The following is a 22,350-nucleotide window of genomic DNA, read 5'->3' as shown; positions in this document are numbered from 1 at the left end:
TGAATTTGGGTGGACGGATTGTCATCTGTCACAGAGAGCTTGTAAATAACAACTGCCTTTGAAATAAAGAACGAGAACCACAGCATGATATTTTGGTAACCCTTGTCCTGTTGATTTATTTATAGAGAGTTAAAGAGCAAATTGAAGTCAGGCAAAAGACCCTGTCAACAATAAGTACTTGCGAAGTAAGGATATGCTCTCTTGGGGAAGGAAAGAGACATATTGTTTCACAGAAAGGCAGATTCGAGATCCAAGGTTTGCGCTTTCTAAAGCTGTATTCTTCCTTGGATGCAAAAGCCAAACTGAAGCACCCAGGTGCAGCTTGGTTCTTTAGTGTTTATCATCTGCATGTGTTTGTTGAGAAAATCTGTCCTCACTCAGTCATGTAATCATCTCCTCTCGTGCTTTGATTCTAATGCCTGCCTCTGCCGGGGCCTCAATTAGCGGCTCACCTCAATACTTTAATCCTGGAAGAAATCATGCTTTCTCCACCACTCTACAGTTCGTCCATATTCTGGGCCTGCGATAATCTCAAGGCAGGAAGCAGAGTTAATGTACAATTGAACCCTAGCACGGAAATAGAATTTGGGTGAAAAACAACTGCCTTTGAGACCAGTGTGTAGATGCAACACTGGGTACCAATTACTGACTGTGCATCAGAGGAACCATAATAATGCAACTCTACAATATACACAGATGAGCCAAAACATTATAACCACTCATGAGTGAAGCGAATAAAGTTGATCATCCCCTACCAAGGCCACATGTTAATGTCTCAGTGTGTTGAATGCAGGAGAAATGGGCAGGTGTACAGACCTGAGCAACTTTGACAAGGACGACATCTCTGAAATGGCAAGGCTTGTGTGGTGCTCCTGTCAGCAGTGGTGAGTACCTAGTAGGAGGGACAAAAAACAAACAGGCAACAGGGTGTTGGGCGTCCAGGGCTCATCGATGCGCAACTGCAACGAAGGCTATCCGTCTGGTCCGAACCGACAGAAGGTTTACTGTGCACAAGTCATATAAAATGTTAATGATGGTTAAGGGAGGAATGTGTCACAACATATAGTGCTTCACACCCTGATACATATGGGGCTGCTTAGATGCAGACTGGTCAGAGTGCCCAGGATGACCCCTGTCCACTGTCAAAAGCGCCTACAATGAGCATGCGAGCATCAGAACTGGGCCTTGGAGCAGTGGAAGAAGGTCGCTTGGTCCGATGAGTCCAATTTTCTTTTACATCACGTGATTGGCAAATTCTGGGGAAGTGATGGCACCAGGATGCACCCTGGGAAGACAACAAGCCGGTGGAGGGAGTGTGATGCTCTGGGCAATGTTCTGCCTGGAAACCCTGGGTCATGTGAACTTCCATTTGACACGTGACCCCTACCTAAACATTATTGCAGACCAGGTACACCCCTTCTTGGCAGTGGCCTCTTTCAGCAGGATAATGCGCCCTGTCACACTGCACACATTTTTCAGGAATGGTTTTAGGAACATGATGAAGAGTTCAAGGTGTTGCCCTGGCCTCCAAATTCCCCAGATCTCAATCCGATTGAGTATCTGTGGGATGTGATGGACCAACAAGTTTGATCCACGGCGGTTCAACCTCGCAACTTACAGGACTTGAAGGATCTGCTGCTAATGTCTTGGTGCCAAATACCACAGGACACCCTCAGGGGTCTTGTAGAGTCCATGTCTCAGCGGGTCGGTGCTATTTTGCCGCGCACAGAGGACCAACAGCATATTAGGCAGGTGGTCATAAAGTTTGGCTCATCAGTGTATATGCTGAGAGAGCTTAGAGGATAAAGAACAGGGGTGGGAGAAAAAAATAGACTCTAAATGCGTCACGATTCTGAATCGATTCTCATAAATACTTAATTGCATCCGGAGTTCAATTTAAACAGAGGCAGTGCAGACAGAGTGAAATGCTAGAAACAAATGGTCAGACGTGCTTGTGCTAAAGCCAAGCGCACACTACAGAACTGATCACAGACTGGATGTATAAACCACACGACTATCATCCCCGACTGAAACTATGGAAAATGAATTCAAGTCTGAAATACCCTATTGTATTTGTCAGGATTTTTAGTGGCCAAGCACCGAAGGTACTTAGGCACCTATTGTGTTTTTTAGTGTTCTTAATATTTGTATTCATATTCTGTATATGGTTCCTATGGCAGCCCATAGAACTCTTTGAGTGAAAATTATGAAATTTTGCACACATGTAGAGGACAATCTGAAGTGATGCCAAAGCAAATGTGGGGTCTTTATCTCAAACCCTCTAGCACCACCAATAGTCCAAAGTTTCACTAATGTTTATGCTAATAACTTTCTAACCGTAAGTCCTAGAGACAAAATTGTTATTGTTATTAGTCTTCTCCCCTTAAACTAATCATGCAGACCGGGCCATAAGGCCTAAAGACATTCAACTTTGGGGAGTGGAAGTTGTCACAACTTAGACATACACAATTTCTTACCCTGATCGGCCAATAGTTGCCACTATATCAAAGGCAAACGTGTTATTTTTTCCACAAAAAACACACCATTTTGATTTCATTGAAAAACCTACTTTTTCAAACTCGTCCTAGGCTGATTTCCCGATTTACATGAAACTTCATACACTATATACAAAGCTCTTAACTATGTTTCTATGTTTCTTAACTAATGGCGAGTTTACACTATACGATTTTAGGCCCGATCTTCACTCATCGACAGTTTTATGGAGATCGCCGACAATAGCCCGAAATCATAGGCAAATCAGAGCTCGCTCCAGTGTGCGACAAACACAATGTATGAATTATCTAAGACGCTGAGAGAAGCGCCGATGCATAACCGATGTCAGTGAGATATCTAGCATGTTAAATATCTGGACCTGTCTGCGATTCCATCATCATGGAACATCATGTCATTGGCTGACCCATCTCACCGTTTCTGCATTCAAGTGATCAGCATGGCAAAATAACAGAGCTGAGTATAGCACAAGTGCTTGGGCATTTATAGCACTGGTCTTTCAGCGCTTTATACTCGAATATTTCTCTCTGTTACAGAACACGCTTCATTTATACCCTTTCACACTCCGCGTGTGTTGCTAGATGTGGCTATCACGCAGATTTTCCCTCCTTGGGAGATTTGCAGTGGTTATTTTAAAAACAGTAGGCAGTAGCAGAAAAATACAGTGAGCAGCAATATAGATACTGCCATCTTTCACTAAAACACACTGCAGAAAACAAAAATGAAGCAAATTGAACCATGTTTCTGAAATAAATCCGACTGTTCAGCTAAACCAGTTTTGTGACAGAACAACGTTCTGAACAAACGTGCTTCCAGAGCGTCTTTAAGCACTTACATTTTTTCCATCTAAAATTGCCTTTATTATGATCAGCATGGATTATTTTTGCGAAAATCTCATCATATCTGGCATAGATGGCAAGAAAAAACAGAGATGTGATATTACTAGTAGTATAGTGTAGTTCTCATGTAAATGTTTTCATTATTTGATATTTATATTAAGTTTATAGGTCTACTTAACATTAGCTAATAGTATTTTTAGCTTTATTATTGTGATGTACATTGTTTGTTATAGGTAGATTTTCACTTTAAAAATTGTCAATTTTTCCACATTTTCTCTCAGTTTGGGGGGGGTGCTCACAAGGCCTGCTATGCCCCTAAGGTATCTAAACATTTTCAAATACAAAAACTGAACCACTGTCATTCAGCTTCAAAACAAACAGTTGATTTTATCTTTTTATATTCATATCAAAGTGCTCTCGGTTGATTAACTTATTGAAATATTGTAAACTTTTGGTAGAATATTCCCCAAACTCGACTTTGGCTTTGTCTCTGGGGCTCATTTCATAGCTTCAGTATACTGACTACTGACACCATGTAAGTTATTGTCCGGACATTTGCTGGGAAGGAATGTAGAGACCGGACCTCTTCGAACTTTAATTGAATAAAGTTCCAAGGTTTATATCAAATTAAGTTAATATTTATTACACCAATAGATTAAATATTGTGTGAACTTTTTATTTCTGGAAGCTACAGTATGTTTTTTACATACAGTATAATTATTTTAAATGACCAAAGATATTTAAAATTTGTGATACAGCCCCTTTAAGAGCTGTTTAAAAAGAAAAAGAACCCGGTTTTGTGCAAATAAAAACAGATTATTTACATATTTGCAAATGTATATCCAACAAATTAAAGCAAGACTATGAGGGTTTTCTGAACTGTTGGCTTTTCTACTTTGGCTTTGAAACTGTTTGTGCTCTTCTAAGAACAGCATCTTGTTCCTAGAAATGATGTGATGGATGGGATTGATGAAAGGGTCAGGCAAGTGTGTTTTTGATGAAATGATGATGAAACAGTGTTGAAGTCATTTAATAATATGCAAACATCAATCCAAGTTCAGGTGGTCATATGTGACCTTTGGCTTAACAATCAGTGGATTGTTGCTTTGGTATTCAGTCTATTTCATATTTGCAGTAACAGCTGCAGTTTTTAAACCCTTCAAAACCATGCAGTGCTGTACACTAGGCTTAATTGAAATAGTCTCTCACTGCCATACTTTTGTTGTGTCTCCACCACAGCTCTCAAAGGCCCACCAGGTGGCACTCTCTACCATTAGCTACATCGGCTGCTCTATCTCCATTTTCTGCCTGGCAATTACACTGGTCACCTTTGCCGTGCTATCGTGAGTATCCTACAATGCACATACTTAACCTCATTTGGTCACTTGAAAACATGTTTTAAGATCAGATTTTTTAATTTAATTTTTTACAAGCACTTTTAAACATAGCAACTCTTCAGCTTTACTCATTAAATAAATTAAAACACTGGAAAATAATTTTTTAAAATTCCTCTTCTTTGTACTTGTTTCCTGTCTTAATAGGTCTGTTAGTACCATTCGCAACCAGCGTTACCATATTCATGCCAACTTGGCATTTGCCATCTTAGTCGCTCAGATCCTTCTGCTCATCAGTTTCCGTTTCAACCCCGGCACGGTAAGCTTTATTGATCTTAATGTACTAGACAACACTACTTACACCTAGTGAACAATAATGTTGCATCACACTCTAAGAGATGGTTGAAATTCTTGATGTTTATTACATTTTCAAATGACTTCAACGTCTCATTTAAGTTTTTAATGTGTTTAATTATGTTTACTGTGTTTATTGATTATGGTATCGTCATTAGTTTATCCAATAAGGTGGAATGATTAGATGACTTCACTAACCTTCTCACATGTCCTCCAGCATTACAGACAGATTAATTTGATATTGCGTTAATTAGATTTTGGCTCCTCTGTTTGAGGACTCAGCTGAACTCTTGCTGTGGGCTTTATATTGGTAATGTCACTGTCCATCTGGTATAAAATCACCATGGTCAATGTCTCTGTCACCCCTTCATCCCAGATGTGTACTATTTTCTTTCTTCTGATAATAAAAGAAAAATTTCCACAAATAAAACAATTTAGAAGAGCATCTCAGCTCTGTTGGTCCATTCAATGCAAGTGAATGGTGATCAGGCCTTTGAAGCTCAAAAAAGGAGATAAAGTCAGCATAAAAGTAATCCATATGACCCCAGTGGTTTAACATGTTGATACGCATTTCCCCACATGCGGTGGTGACGTCACTCTGCTAACATTTAATATATAATTTACCATCTATAAATTTAATTAATGTTAGCAAATTATAAATCTTTTAAAAGGTTTAAGGGTTCAATGAAGGGTTCAAAGTCTAAGGGTTCATTAATATACAATCTCTTTTTCACAAAAGCAATTCTCCAGAAACAGTAATTTAGTTGTTTGAGTACAAATAATAACATGCAATATCAAAATGGAACTGTAAAGAAGTCAATGGAAAGGAGGAGGTGAGAAACGGCTTTACAATATAAATAATATTTTAATGAATAACTTAAAGACAAACACACACATGACGGACATGTCCGTTAATGATCTCTCTCTCCCGCACCACTGTCTGTCATCAGCCTTTATCCCTCTCAGAGGCTTGATTAGCCTGATAAGGGACCGGGTGTGTATGATCACGACCCGGCCCCGCCCTCCGCCCTGCCACAGGGACTTCATACATTTGTTGTGAAAACGCGATCGCCAGATGAATCCAGTTTGCCACACTTGGGTAAATTGACCATGACAAGCGTTCATTGAAAAACATCCATTAGCACTTTTTGTCCATAAAAGTGATAAATCTGAGAAATATTTATGTATTCTCCATTGTTTACATGAGATCTCGTCTGAAAGAATTACCCATAGTCATCGTTCTTCAACAAACTATGCAATCTGAGCAGCATTCATGTTGTAAAACTGAATATTATCTTATATATTAGTCTCGTAAACAAAACGAGCCTGTCTCCAAAGTATATTTTTAAAAATGCGCATAGTTTTATTCATCATAGTCAAGCAGTGCAGTCAGATTTTGTGTCGTCTTGAAAGGAAGAGCCTTAATTTTACACTGGCAGCGATTTTACAGAGAAAAAAGCTTGCAGGAACCTCATTTTTTGTTAGATCATCTTCAGATTTGAAACTTAACTTCTTTAGACTTGTGGCTTTGAGAACATTGTATTTCTGGGTTGTCTTGGCACTTTTATTGTTGTTTTTTTTACATTGTAAAAAAATATTTCCATTACTATAAACTTCAGCTTCTCTAACTTTAAAAAATAACAACATATATTAATTCTGAAACTTGGGAAATAAAGCCCAAAGTGTCTTCTTTCAAAATATACTACACAGGTTATGGTTATGGTTAGTCCATACTCTGAAGGGTCCAGTAAATACAACCATTTAAGTTCAGGTATGTCATTTTCATGGTTTGTGCTCAAAAAGGGGGTTCATATCAACAGGTTAATCCATGAAATATATTTAGGTCTGTTCTCACCCTAAACCAACTGAATCACATCAGAAGACATTGATTAAACCACTGGAGTCTGATGGATTGTTTATGCTGACTTTATTTGCTTTTTGGAGCTTCAAAAGCCTGATCACCATTCACTTGCATTTTGAGGACCTACAGAGGTGAGATATTCTTTTAAAAATCTTAATTTGTGTTCAGCAGAAGAATGAAAGTCATACACATCTAGGATGACATGAGGGTGAGTAAATGATGAGAGAATTTTTATATTTGGGTGAACTATCCCTTTAAGGCATGATTTTCAATGAAGCTGTTCATTGGGGACTTTACAACATTTAAGATATTACAGACATTATACTATCATTTTCAAAGAAAAAATGAACAATAGTGTTTTGATCAATTAACATTACCAGTAACAAAGTTTAACGAATGCTCTGAAATGTCATTGATCATTGTTAGTTAATGATACCTAATGCATTTACTAATGTTAATGAATAGAACCTTATTGTAAAGTGTCACCATTAAAACACAAAGATATATAAAATGGACATTGATATAGAAATATGTAAAATCATAAAATCATACACCGAATGGTTAAAAAGGGCTTTTAAATATCTGTCTGTAGTGGTCACCATACACCAGTGGCTTAAAAAGAAAATAAGTTGGAGGACCTTTATTTAAAAATTCACAAAATAGATAGAAAAAAAAACTTGCCCAAGATTTATAAAATAGATACATTTTCAGTGTGATTCATTTCTGTTCATTAATGTTCTGGCCACATTACCTATATTGATATTGTCCTTTGTCACCCAGCTTCCTTGTAAGATCATGGCCGTTTTGCTGCACTTCTTCTTCCTGTGTGCATTTGCATGGATGCTGGTGGAGGGGCTGCATCTTTACAGCATGGTGATCAAGGTGTTTGGCTCTGAGGGCAGCAAACACTTCTACTACTACGCCATTGGCTGGGGTATGTCTTCAGAACATTTTATATGCACTCTTATTCATATATAGTAGTCTTTTTAGTGGTTTGCGAGAATTTAAGACTGGTTGGTCACAGTTCTGTTCTGATTTTTGTGTGGAGAGCATAGAAAAACTATGCCGCATTTAAATAATACAATGAAAATACCATGTAATCATGCATATTTACAATAGGAAAATGCACAAATTCATCTGTCACTTGGATGAAGCTAGCCAAATTAGGTAGATGCCAACATGTATAGGTTATCTGACATACTGCCATCCTCAAAAACCATGAGCACACTACACAAGATAAAAAAAACAACCCAGAATTTAATTACACATTACAAAGTTTACACATAAAGCTAGGTGTTGACTCAAATAAAGGGTAAACATGACAACTACAATGTGTCATGTGCAGCGTATTATTGAGCATGAAACCATAACAATTCAAGAGGCTTTTAGAAACCAAACACTGGATCATTTTGCATATTGTTGGGTCTATGTAGTTTATGGTAAACATCTGGGTCCTGAAGCAATATCCTTTGAGAACCACTCATATAGATGATGCACAATGTTTCATTCCACCCAGACATGCATGAACACATTTACAGAATCACACATGCTGTGAAGCAAAACATCAGATCAGTCTCATTTGCCTCAAATGACCCAGTTCAACATAATGTATGAGCCCAAGAGAGTCAAATGAGTCTGTCCCACTGCAGGCATTAGTTGTGAGGAAGATCAGCCTCCTCCCTTCCTCCATGACTGATATGTCGGTGTTGTTTGAAAAAGGGAGGGAAAGACATTTGTATGTTAAAGTGTGTCTGAGATGTCAACATATCAAAGGGAGTCTTCAGTGGGCCATCGCTAATGATGCCGTCATCTGTATTAATTGAGCTATTCTCAAATCCACAGATGTACTAATAGACAACATGTGCTTGTTTTGGTCTTTTTCTTTCTCTCTCTCTCTCTCTCTCTCTCTCTCTCTAGTACAATTTATAATCTGCCTTATGTGTTTATTTCACTCGCAAAAAATCACAACTGGTCATTTGCTTTTCCTTATTAGGACATTGGCAGGTCTATAAGGAGTAATAAAATAAATATATATTTACTTTAAAACTTTCATTACTGCATGCAAAGTTGGTACAGTGATAACTTGTTTTTTGTCATAACGTTTGATAAAAGGTGTCAAATAAATGCACATGTTTATTCGTATCCATAGTGACATTCATGTTAGGCTTAGTGTGGATGAAGAAAACAGGCTTTGTTATTATTAAGTCATTACTTTAGAGTGAGTTCTATTCCACCTCTTAAATCCTCTTGGCAAAGCCACACTGCTCTTTATTTTTGGTGGCACGAAACTAACCAGCTACAGTCCAACATTTCTTATTTTAGTTACTACGACATAATCTTAGAACGTTTACGCTGAGTTTTGCTATTTACAGCAAGGTATTTTTTAGCTCCAATGACGTTTATGCTTTTTTCATTTAAAGGTTTGTCATAATGTAAAAAAAAGATTTAGCACGTCATTATAATACAACAAAAACAGAGCGGGCTCTGGCATAACTAAAAGAATGCTTTAAAATAAAAAATTCAATTACACATCCTTCTGAAATTTTCTCTGGTGATTAACAGCTTCTTCAGACCTCTGAAAAATGTTTTCACTTCTTTACGTAGGATCCCCTTTGGTCGTATGTGTGGTGTCCATGACCTCATCACTAGACAGCTATGGGGAGATTGGCAAGTGAGTTACCATATGATGACCCCATGGGTCATGGCATGGTCAACAGATGTCCAGATTTAAGGGGAAAGATGGCATTGCCTGACTTAAATTGTTGCACTCTCACTTGTTGTGTCTTTCTCTTTCTTTCCAACTGTGCTAGTTGCTGGCTCTCTCTTAAGAATGGGGTGATTTGGGCTTTTGTAGCCCCTGCTCTCTTTGTTATAATGGTAAGTAGCCATTAAAGAAATGTTAAGGGTCTAATAAAAGTTATGCTGTCAAATACCACAGAAAATACTTTTATCTTGTCCCTACGGGGGGGACAAGACAGGTTAAAACCTCCATGAAATAACATTTTTTACTTTTGTGGCTTTTAGCCCATGACTGTAAGTAAGCATTGAGGCCTTCTATGTGCTAATGCTCTCTTAAAGGGATATTTCAGCCAAAAATGAAAATTCTCTCATCATTTACTCAACCTCATGCCATCCCAGATGTGTATGACTTCGTTGCTTCTGCAGAACACAAAGATTTTTAGAAGAATATTTCAGCTCTGTAGGTACTTATAATGCAAATGAATAATGACCAGAACTTTCAAGCTCCAAAAAGCATATTATATATTATATAAAACATCTAAAACTGAAAATGAAGATTTATAGTAAAAATTACTTTTTGCACTTTTTCTGTTTCTCACCAATAATTATCACATCGCTTCTGAAGATATGGATTTAACCACTGAAGTCTTATGGATTACTTTTATGCTGCCTTTTATATGCTTTTTGGAGCATGAAAGGTCAGGTCTGGGCTTAGGTAGCTCAGCGAGTAAAGACGATGATTACCACCCCTGGAGTCACACGTTCGAATCCAGGGCGTTTTGAGTGACTATGCAACCAAATTGGCCCGGTTGCTAGGGAGGGCAGTGTCACATGGGGTAACCTCCTTGTGGTTACTATAATGGTGGATGGTGCGGAGAATAACGTGAAGCCTCCACTCGCGCTACAACTCCACGGTAATGCGCTCAACAAACCACGTTATACGATGCATGGATTGACGTTCTCAGACGCAGAGGCAACTGAGATTCGTCCTCCACCACCCGGATTGAGGTGAGTCACTACGCCACCACGAGTAATTAGAGAGCATTGGGAATTTAAAAAAAAAAAATAATAGAAAGGTCTGGTCACTATTCACTTGCATTGTGTGGACCAACAGAGCTGAGATATTCTTCTATAAATCTTTTATCTTCTGCTAAAGAAAAGAAGTCATACACATCTGGGATGGCATGAGGGTGAGTAAATTAAATTTTCATTTTTGGGTGAACTATCCCTTTAAAAGTTGACAAAATGTACTTTTAGTACAAATGCACATTTAATTTTACAGTCTGTCTCATCCTGGAAAATCTTATCTGTGTAAAGTTACATGCAACTCCTGTTATAACCATTTAAATCTGATAAACCCTATTACTTTCACATGATCCACAGTAGGACAACAGAAAAGGGACTATTACAAATTATTTTTGTTAGCATAAGTTGTTAGCATAAGTTAACTACATTAGTTAACATGAACAATCTATGAACAACACTTTTACAGCATTTATTAATATTGGTAAATGGTCATATCAATATTAACTAATGTTATCGAATAGAACCTTCTTGTAAAGTGTTACCAGATAAGTGATGTAACAAACATACAAACTACATATTTAAATGCTTTTTTGCTTTTAAATGCCTTGCCACATAGACTTCAATTGTAACATTGTAAACTAATAGAGGAGTCAAAATTATTATATGTGTTTAACTTTGCTTTAATTATGCCTTTTTAAATCTACTTTGATATCAAGGTTAACATTGGCATTTTGATTGCTGTGACCCGGATCATATCGAGGATCAGTGCTGAGAACTATAAGGTTCACGGAAACGCCAACTCTGTGAAGTGAGTGACTATTTATCTGATGTCATACCTCTATTACACACACACACACACACACACACACACACACACACACACACACACACACACACACACACACTCTAATCTGTGGTGTCATGCCAGTCATATTGCCTTTATTTTGTGTGTATGTGTGTTCCTCTAGGCTGACAACGAAAGCAGTGGCGGTACTCTTGCCCATCCTGGGCATATCGTGGATCTTTGGGGTTTTCGCGGTGAATGACCACTCCCTGCTTTTCCAATACTTGTTTGCAGTGTTTAACTCACTACAGGTCAGCCATCACTGTAACAGCGGAGCTACACAAAACCTTCTGTAGTACTTGTGTCTATGCTTTGCACATGCTGTGATCTACTGATTGATTTTCTCTCAGTAATTGATTTTCTCTTAAGAATCTGGACTGACTTGTTAGAACTTTTGCAGAACTGGATCACTTTTACAACATTTTGTCTTATCTTGTGTTTGTATTTCATCTCAAAGGGGTTCTTCATATTCCTGTTTCACTGTCTGTTAAACTCTGAGGTAAGTGTGTTTGTGCAGCTGTGTCTAAATTCTGTACTGTATGTCTGGGGAAAATGTCTGACGTAGCCACAGCAAACAGCACACTGGTGTAAATTATTAAGTTTAAGTGAACTCTGATGTGTATCTATGATGCATGGTCAAAGCCCCATCTAGTGGTGAAGTTTTGATACTGCACATTTTAAATGCACTAGAACAGGATTCGGCAACCTATGGCATGTGTGCCAGCACTGGCACACCTGCAACGGCGAGAGAGGAGTAGACTATTTTATTTATATAAATTCCGCACATGCATAATCCTTCCTCATGATCACGCAGTGTGTTTTCATGAGCTGAATGGGAGGCTAAACAAAAACTTAAAATGTGAGGAGACTGCAGTATACCCAACAGTCTTGTGCAGAATGTGCAAGCCATTCGTGCATGTCCAGCTGGCAGCGTTTCACTTTCTGTTAATCGCACGAGTTAACGCGCCTGCTTTGCTTCGGTCAGACTGCGCGGATGGCAGCCTACATTCTGTTTCATTTGATTATTTTTGCTTTCGAGCAGCACCTCATGTAATAAGGAAAACACCATTATTAATCCTTGAGATTTCCAACCTAGCATACGGGTACAACCTCCTTAAACCACAGTCACACTGAAAATTGCATTAAATGATTAAAAGAGAAAACATGAACACACATTGTGGGATTCAAAAATCTTTTCAAGTCTATTCAAAATATAAATTAAACCTGGAAATTAAGTTTCAGGATTTTGCAGGTGCGATTTACCAAAAAGTGCTAAATAATTGATCGGCCTGTGATGCGTGAATGGCTTACACAAACAGTGCGAGTCTCATCGCGCGTTAATAGTGTTTAGTCTCCCATTCAGCAGATGAAAACATGCTGTGTGATCATAAAGAACGATTACATCAAGATGTAGATTGGAATGCATGTGTGAAAACTTCATAGTAATAAAATAGACTGCTCCTCTCTCGCTGTTGCTTGAATGCTAGTGATTACATGATTGCAATGACATAACATGAGAAATATTTAAAATTCCACACAAGTTCGTGATCAGTCATCAAATAAGCAAATTTGTGACATTAACTGTATTAACTCATTTTGTACAAAAGGACAGGTATTCTTTCATTAAAGCACTTTCACAAGATGCTCTGTGAAAATTCACATGCAGGATCATGATTATATCATAATCATCGTGTTTTGCACAAAATGTTCACTCAAACTATTATGCTGATAATATAATTTGCAATGAAAAATAAACAAATTATAAAAATGCAAAATAGGAAAATTTTCACAAGGTGACACTAGTAGTTTCCAACCATAATATGATAACAGTGCTCAGGACGGGACGTTTCAGTTAAGTCTCCTCTGGAACAGATAAAAAGAAAAGAACAATGCATTTTTAATTGTAAATGATATAATGAATAGTTCAAGTCTTTTATGGTAATTGGTTAACAGTGAACACCCAAAAATGAAAATGATCTCATCATTTACTCACCCCAGATGTGTATGTCTTTCTTTACAATAAGCATGAATGAATATTGTTTTAAGAGTTTTGCAGCTCTGTATGTCTATATAATGCAAGTGAATGGTGACCAAAAAGCACATAAAGGCAGCATAAAGTAATCCATATGACTCCAGTTGTTAAATCTATATCATCAGAAGTGATCTGATAGGTGTTGGTGAGAAACAGTTCATCATTTAAGTCCTTTTGTTTTAGTCCATTCGCATTCTTCATGCATATCACCACCTACTGGCAGGGAGGACAATTTATAGTAAAAAAGACTTCAATGGGATAGTACACCCAAAAATGAAAATTCTTTCATCATTTACTCACCCTCATGTCATCCGAGATGTGTATTACTTTTATTCACATTCTGAAAGTAAAAAAGAGAGCTTTATAGTAATATAGGATTGAAATATTGATCTATTTCTCATCCAAAGTGAATGCATTGCTTTAGAAGACATTGATTTAACCACTGGAGTCTTATGGAGTACTTTTATGCTTCCTTTATGTGATTTTTGAAGCTTGAAAGGTCTGGTCCCCATTCACTTCCATTGTATGGGCCAACAGAGCAGAGATATTCTTCTGAAAATCTCAGTTTGTGTTCAGCGGAAGAAAGAAAGTTATACATGATGAGAGATTTTTGGGTGAACTATCCCTTTAACTTAAGCTGAAGTTGCTGAACTAATATTTTATTATGAAGTAACCATTTAATAAAATCAAAAGGCACTCAAGGCCATGTTGTCTTGTGAATATAGACACTGAAGGGGTTGCAGGTACGCTGTTGTAACATATTATAGCTATATTTTTAACGTTATATTTTTTTAATACACATAATTCTTTTTGCATTCTTTGTCTTATATTATTGTAAATGGCTAAGTGCAAATTGTTATTTCTCTACAGGTGAGGGCTGCTTTCAAACACAAAACCAAAGTGTGGACTTTAACCAGCAGCTCTATCCGCAACGTCAATGTCAAACCTTTCAACTCAGATTTTGTAAGTAATTTCCTTCTATTGTTCATATTTTCCTATTTACAATTCAGTTTTCTTGACCAATGATTTTGGTGATCCAAAACATGTATTAATGCCCCATTTGCTGTCTTTGCTTGTTTTCTTTCACAGATGAATGGTAACAAGGAAGGTGTGACTCCCACAAAGATGAACACATGGGACAAAAGCACCAACTCAGCCAACCGCATAGATTTGTCAGCAGTATAAATGTGATTGGTCTACATTTGCTTGTCTGATACAAAGACAGCCAGAGGACAACGCAGTAGCATTTCCTGTAAACAATGTTCCTTTATTATGGCTCTATACAATATGAAATATCACTTTTTAAAAGCATTTTTAAAGGACCAAATGGTGAAAAAGCTATGAACACATACAGATTATTGTAGAAAGGAACTCACAACACAAAGTTCTCTGATGTCATTTCCTCCTGCTGATGATCTCTTTAAAATTACAAAAGATGAATGAAGACCCATTGTTGAGATAAACAAAGTACTGGACGCTTTCTGTGTTTTCTAATAATGTGGCCTGCCAAGGACCTGAATTATTTGTACTAAATGAAGGCGTACTAACTCTCACGTAAATGAAATTTTCATATGATACCTGTACATTAACAATGTTTTCTTGTTCTGATTATTTGGACCAGATACTAGATCTGCGCTACATTTGGACCACTGTTTTGGCTCTCCTTTAAAGGGTCCACTGGTAATCATCAAGTACAAGTCTGGAATGTCCAACTTAAGCGAGATATTCTTTGTGGGAGGCTTAAGTGAAATTGCACTCCCGCCATAATTAACACTTTCCAGCTGGCACTACAGCTTCACTGCTGTTGTTTTAGATTACTTTTGGGGAGTTTTGGGCTCATATTACATCCCAGACCCGGAAGAGAAATGCAGTAGAATATGTTATTTTGGAGACAGAAGAACTAAAAGTTTCTCCTTATTATTTTGACCCTTTTCGCTTCGCTTTGATCTAGTGTTGTAAATAACTCTTTTATTGATACCAGTATTTCATAAAGGTGGACTGCACACTTTTACGATGTACATTAAACAAAATTGATGAGATTAAATGCTCTAAAGCCAGTATATGGCACACACAGAAAAAAGTATGTGTGAATGTGCTGTCAAAGTCATATTTATTGGTACCAAGAGTTTTACTATAGTAGTGTGTATATATATATATATATATATATATATATATATATATATATATATATATATATATATATATATATACAGTATCTCACAAAAGTAAGTACACCCCTCACATTTTTGTAAATATTTGATTATATCTTTTCATGTGACAACACTGAAGAATTGACACTTTGCTACAATGTAAAGTAAGTGAGTGTACAGCTTGTATAACCATGTACATTTGCTGTCCCCTCAAAATAACTCAACACACAGCCATTAATGTCTAAACAGCTGGCAACAAAAGTGAGTACATCCCTAAGTGAAAATGTCCAAATTGGGCCCAATTAGCCATTTTCCCTCCATTTGGCACCTCATGGCAAAGAACTCTCTGAGGATCTGAAAAAAAGAATTGTTGCTCTATATAAAGATGGCCTAGGCTATAAGAAGATTGCCAAGACCCTGACACTGAGCTGCAGCACGGTGGCCAAGACCATACAGCGGTTTAACAGGACAGGTTCCAACAGGCCTCGCCATGGTCGACTAAAGAAGTTGAGTGCACGTGCTCAGCATCATATCCAGAGGTTGTCTTTGGGAAATAGACGTATGAGTGCTGCCAGCATTGCTGCAGAGGTTGAAGGGGTGGGGGTCAGCCTGTCAGTGCTCAGACCATACGCCTGCACACTGCATCAAATTGGTCTGCATGGCTGTCGTCCCAGAAGGAAGCCTGTTCTAAAGATGATGCACAAGAAAGCCTGCAAACAGTTTGCTGAAGACAAGCAGACTAAGGACATGGATTACTGGAACCATGTCCTGTGGTCTGATGAGACCAAGCTAAACTTATTTGGTTCAGATGGTGTCAAACGTGTGTGGCGGAAACCAGGTGAGGAGTACAAAGGCAAATGTGTCTTGCCTACAGTCAAGCATGGTGGTGGGAGTACCAGGGTCTGGGGCTGCATGAGTGCTGCCGGCACTGCTACATTTCATTGAGGGAACCATGAATGCTAGTGTGTACTGTGACATACTGAAGCAGAGCATGATCCCTTTGCTTCAGAGACTGGGCTGCAGGGCAGTATTCCAGCATGATAACGATCCCAAACACACCTCCAAGACGACCACTGCCTTGCTAAAGAAGCTGAGGGTGAAGGTGATGGACTGGCCAAGCATGTCTCCAGACCTAAACCCTATTGAGCATCTGTGGGGCATCCTCAAATGGAAGGTGGAGGAGCTTAAGGTCTCAAACATCCACCAGCTCCGTGACGTTGTCATGGAGGAGTGGAAGAGGACTCCAGTGGCAACCTGTGAAGCTCTGGTGAACTCCATGCCCAAGAGGGTTAAAGCAGTGCTGGAAAATAATGGTGGCCACACAAAATATTGACACTTTGGGCCCAATTTGGACATTTTCACTTAGGGGAGTACTCACTTTTGTTGCCAGAGGTTTAGACATTAATGGCTGTGTGTTGAGTTATTTTGAGGGGACAGCAAATTTACACTGTTATACAAGCTGTACACTCACTTACTTTACATTGTAGCAAAGTGTCATTTCTTCAGTGTTGTCACATGAAAAGATAAAATCAAATATTTACAGAAATGTGAGGGGTGTACTCACTTTTGTGAGATACTGTATATATATATATATATATATATACACACATACACACTCACTGATCACTTTATAAGGAACACTATTGTCCTAATAAAGTGCCCAATGTGGTCTTCTGCTGTTGTAGCCCATCCGCCTCAAGGTTTGACATGATGTGCATTCTGAGATGCTATTCTGTTCACTACAATTGTACAGAGTGGTTATCTGAGTTACTGTAGCCTTTCTGTCAGTTCGAACAAGTCTAGCCATTCTCCGTTGATCTCTCTCATCAACAAGGTGTTTCCATCTGCAGAACTGCTGCTCACTGGATGTTTTTTGTTTTTGGCACCATGCTGAGTAAAATCTAGAGACTATTGTGTGTGATGATCCCAGGAGATCAGCAGTTACAGAAATACTCAAACCAGCCCGTCTGGTACCAACAATCACGCCACATTCTCTCACTGAGATCACATTTTGTTCCCCATTCTGATGGTTGATGTGAAAATTATCTGAAGCTCCTGATCTGTATCTGCATGATTTTATGCATTTCACGTTCTGCTACGCGATTGGCTGATTAGATAATCACATGAATAAGTCTACAGGTGTTCCTAGTAAAGTGCTCAGTGAGTTTATATAATTATTGATGTCATTATGTTCCAACAAGACTTTAATACTGTCTGAAAGACAATCCTTTGCAGTATCAGAATACCATGTAAACACTTTTTGGACTCACTTTATATTAGGTGTCTTTAACTACTATGTACTTAAGTACATTGTATCAAATGCTTATGTACTTATCTGTAGTTACACTGTTTACCTTTACCCTAATCCTAAAACTAACCCTACCCCTAAACCTAGCCGTACCTTAACCTCAGTAGTAGAAAATGTGAATCTTGGGAGAATTTTGAAGAACAGCATGTTACACAGTAAGAATATTGTATTGTATGTATTTTAATGTTAGTAAACAGTTAAAGACACTTAATATAAAGTGGGACCTAAAAGCCTGTTTTTTCTTATGAGTAGGCCTAGATATTTTTTTTTTTGCATTTGCTACTCTAAATTTTGTGGGGAAATCTGCAGAATTCTTTGGAATGTATTTAAACATGCTAAAATGTGTTAGACAGAGCTGGAAATACAGAAGACTTATTGGTGAAATCATTAGTGTTAGAAAGTATTAAATTAGGAAAAAATATTTAATAAACAAACAAACAAGAGGTGGGAGATGTGTGGAACTTGCAAGAATTATTTGTTTTTCAATTCTGCAGAAATGTGCTGTGGGCCTGCTCATGAGTGGATGTTTGTTGCTACAGTTACTTTGGTTTATCACCAGCATTTCAAGTCCTCAAAAAAATAGATTACAAAATAAGAGTAACTTAAAAAAGGAGGACAGTGTAGAGATTTTCTCCCAAATAAATATTTAAAGGCCAAGTGCACTTGTCCAATTGTTATTTAATATGAGAAGTAATTGTTTTTGTATGCTGCTTGTCTTAATCACAGGACTTTTGAAAATGCTTTTGAGTGTTTAACCCATTCATGTGATATATTTATATATATATATATATATATATATAATACTTGAAGTCAGAAGTTTACATTAAAGTCATTAAAACAATTTTTTTTAACCACTCCACAGATTTAATATTAGCAAACTATAATTTTGGCAAATTGTTTAGGACATCTTCTTTGTTCATGACACAATACATTTTTCCAACAATTGTTTACAGACAGATTGTTTCACTTTTAATTGACTATATCACAATTCCAATGTGTCAGAAGTTTACATACACTAAATTAACTGTAACTTTAAGCAGCATGGAAAATTCCAGAAAATGCACATGGGGACTTCTGTCATAAACGGATTCTCCAAATGGACAATGACCACAAGCATCCCTCTAAAGTTGTGGCAAAATGGCTTAAGGACAACAAAGTCAAGGTATCTGAGTGGTCATCACAAAGCTCTGACCTCAATCCGATAGAAAATTTGTGGGCAGAACTGAAAAAGCATATGTGAGCAAGGAGGCCTGACTCAGTTACACCAGTTCTGTCTGGAGGAATGGGCCAAAATTCCAGTAACTTATGGTGAGAAGCTTGTGGAAGGCTACCCAAAACATTTGACCCAAGATAAACAATTTAACGGCAATGCTACCAAATACTAACAAAGTGTACCCAGTGGGAATGTGATGAAATTTGAAAAATGAAACTACTATTATTCTGACATTTCACATTCTTAAAATAACATTTACATTTACATTTATGCATTTGGCAGACGCATTTATCCAAAGCAACTTACAGTGCACTTGTTACAGGGACAATCCTCCGGAGCAACCTGGAGTTAAGTGCCTTGCTCAAGGACACAATGGTGGTGGATCGAACCACCGACCTTCTAATTACCAGTTATGTGCTTTAGCCTGACATAAAACAGGGAACGTTTTCTACAATGAAATGTCAGGAATTGTGAAAAACTGAGTTTAAATGTATTTGGCTAAGATGTATGTAAACTCTGACTTCAACTGTAGATATACACTACCGTTCAAAAGTTTGGGGTCACTTGACTGAAAAGTTTCTCTTGATCTAAAAATCTTTTGATCTGAAGTCGTATGCTTAAATGTTTGAAATGAGTTTTGTAGACAAAAATATAATTGTGCCAACAAAGGTTTTTGAAATGGTCGGCTTGGACCAAATAATAAAGAAAAGCAGCCAATAAGTGCCCGACATAGACGGGAACTCCTTCAATACAGTTTAAAAAGCATCCCAGTGTGATTCCTCAAGAAGTTGGTTGAGAAAATGTCAAGAGTACGTGTCTGCAAATTCTAGACAAAGGGTGACTAATCTGAAGATGATAAAATATAACACAGTTTTGATTTATTTGGGATTTTGTTTAGTCACAACATAATTCCCATAATTCCCATATTTCCATTTTTGTTATTCCATAGTTTTGATGACTTTACTATTATTCTAAAATGTGACGAAAAAATAAAGAAAGAATGAGTAAGTGACCCTAAACTTTTGAATGGTAGTGTATGTGTATATATAGATATATATATATTTCTCAAAATGCTGATAGTTGTACAACAAATTGGACTTTTTGCTAATGAAGTATTTACACATCTTCGCATTACATACACTTTAAAGTAATATTAAATAGCTTCATCATAATGTCAGCACACACAAACTGCCGTAGCAGTGTTCCGAGATTATGCTTTAAATTGAAATCACTTTTTTAAAGAGGAGGTACCTGATGTCTATAAAATGTATTAGAGAGTGTTGTTCTTTTATAATGAGCGAACACTGTCTGTGAAGTTTTGATTCTGTTCTATTGATTTGATTATGTTTTGTCATTCAAATTAGACCTGTTTCACAATGTTAAGATTATACAAAACCACAACTATTATTTAAGATTAAAAAAGTGTACTGTGATATAACATACATGATTTGTACATATTTTAAGTCTGGATTCCTATATATCACTAGTATCGTTAAGATCTGACTACTAATGACCACTTTTTATTTTTAACATTGTTTTGCGTGATGTGAAATTCCTAACACACTTTATGTAAAAAAAAAAAAAAAAAGAAAAATTCCTCAGCTATTATCTCTTACTGAAATTTTGTCTTAAAATAAACTTTCAAATGTTAGTGATTTAAGACAATTTTTTTTAAACTTTTAAGTGAGTAAAACGTTACTTTAAAGTAAAATTTGAAAGCATGTATTTTAAAAGCCAACATATCGAAATTTTCATTCTCACAAATGTGTATGCTGTACATGGACCATAGAGAGAATGAGCAACAGAGACACGGTGGACAGAACAAAACTCTCATTAGGTTTTATTAACTTTTGCCAAGATGGGATTGGAGAAAATGACGTTTGTCCCCCAGGAGGTGTCATGGCACGTGCCAGAGAGTTAGTTATAACCCTTTCCACACATTTAAAATGTCTTACACGATCAATGTCTCAGATTTGGCAGACTACACTGTGACAGGGTGTGGTACAGTATATATACAAGACTATATTAAAATTCATTTACTAGCTTCATTGAAATTGAGTGATGAAGGTCCCAATTGGCTTTTTAAATCTGAATTGGAGTGCTGCTTATCAGCTAGACATGATTTATTGCCACAGAGGGAGCTCATTATATATAATGATCCACCAATCTCATACATCATTCTTTAGGTTTGGGGTGGAGGTGGATAATTGCAAAATATGTTCAATGTAAGGCTGTGAATGATACAATAACAAAAGCAGAGTGCTCAGATAATGCTTTTATTCATTCAAGACTTTGAATGGGGTGATGCAAGCCAGTAAGTAACATCCAAAAGAGATGACAATGGCCAGCAGTCCAAAATTTGATTTAGCGAAGAAGCAACATGGAAACTGTGATCTTTCGAGCATGTGGATCATTGGGCATGCTGCCTCTTTTAAACCCCTTCTGGACGGGTTGAAACTGCAGCCATAATTTAATTTCAGCTTGAGCAAATATAACATTTTATCTGAAATATTTTATTTGAAGATTCTGAATACGTATTCTTCCCAGCAAAAACAGGTGGAGCTGGACTGCTTAACCCTTTCCATCAGATTTTCCATCTGCCAAACCTACTTAGGCCTAATACCTTCATAACGGCTGGTTTAGAGCGGTTGCAAAAGCCTATGCCCCAAATGCCATTGTTGCGCTGTTTTGTTATTTTACATAACTACCCAAAGCCTACTATGTACAAAGAGCTTTTAATCAAATAATGTTTTCATATTGCATTTAATTATGAAATGTATTCAATTGTCTTAACTACTTTTTAGACTGCACAGGCTGACTAACAAGATTAATTTAACCACGAGATTAAAGGTACACTCAGTAATTTTTGTCTTTGTGTCATCTTGGACTTACACTGACATCTAGCGGCTTGGATGCAGCATCATTTAAAATCAGTAGTTTTCAGATTCAGATGCTATTGTAGAAATGTAGTACTCACAGTCAGCCATGATTACTTTAATCAATGAGTGAAAGTGTCAAATAACAGGACAGTTACTGAGATTAAGAGAGCATTATTCAGCTGGTCATGTGATTCTAACATGGCCGACCCCGTGTGTGGACACTCTCCGATTAAAACAGCTTTTATAAGGTTACTGATATG

General features: G+C 37.3%; 1 protein-coding gene across 3 annotated transcripts in view; it reads left to right on the top strand.

The window, feature by feature from the left end:
* Positions 1-15,679, top strand: part of LOC127621087 (adhesion G-protein coupled receptor D1-like) — a 70,496-nt gene extending 54,817 nt beyond the window's left edge. For all 3 annotated transcript variants that reach the window (XM_052094536.1, XM_052094535.1, XM_052094538.1), the window contains 10 exons: positions 4,590-4,693; positions 4,892-5,003; positions 7,680-7,833; positions 9,504-9,570; positions 9,710-9,776; positions 11,381-11,472; positions 11,633-11,759; positions 11,966-12,007; positions 14,411-14,503; positions 14,630-15,679. In XM_052094536.1, the coding sequence (XP_051950496.1) occupies positions 4,590-4,693; positions 4,892-5,003; positions 7,680-7,833; positions 9,504-9,570; positions 9,710-9,776; positions 11,381-11,472; positions 11,633-11,759; positions 11,966-12,007; positions 14,411-14,503; positions 14,630-14,725 (954 nt within the window). In that variant the 3' untranslated portion in view covers positions 14,726-15,679. The remainder of the gene's footprint in view (positions 1-4,589; positions 4,694-4,891; positions 5,004-7,679; positions 7,834-9,503; positions 9,571-9,709; positions 9,777-11,380; positions 11,473-11,632; positions 11,760-11,965; positions 12,008-14,410; positions 14,504-14,629) is intronic.
* Positions 15,680-22,350: the final 6,671 nt, after the last annotated feature.

This window comes from Xyrauchen texanus, chromosome 27 (genome assembly GCF_025860055.1).
Source record: "Xyrauchen texanus isolate HMW12.3.18 chromosome 27, RBS_HiC_50CHRs, whole genome shotgun sequence".
NCBI classification, from domain to species: Eukaryota; Metazoa; Chordata; class Actinopteri; order Cypriniformes; family Catostomidae; genus Xyrauchen; species Xyrauchen texanus.
The sequence above is the reverse complement of the archived record's forward strand: the minus strand, read 5'-3'. Positions and strand labels throughout refer to the sequence as shown.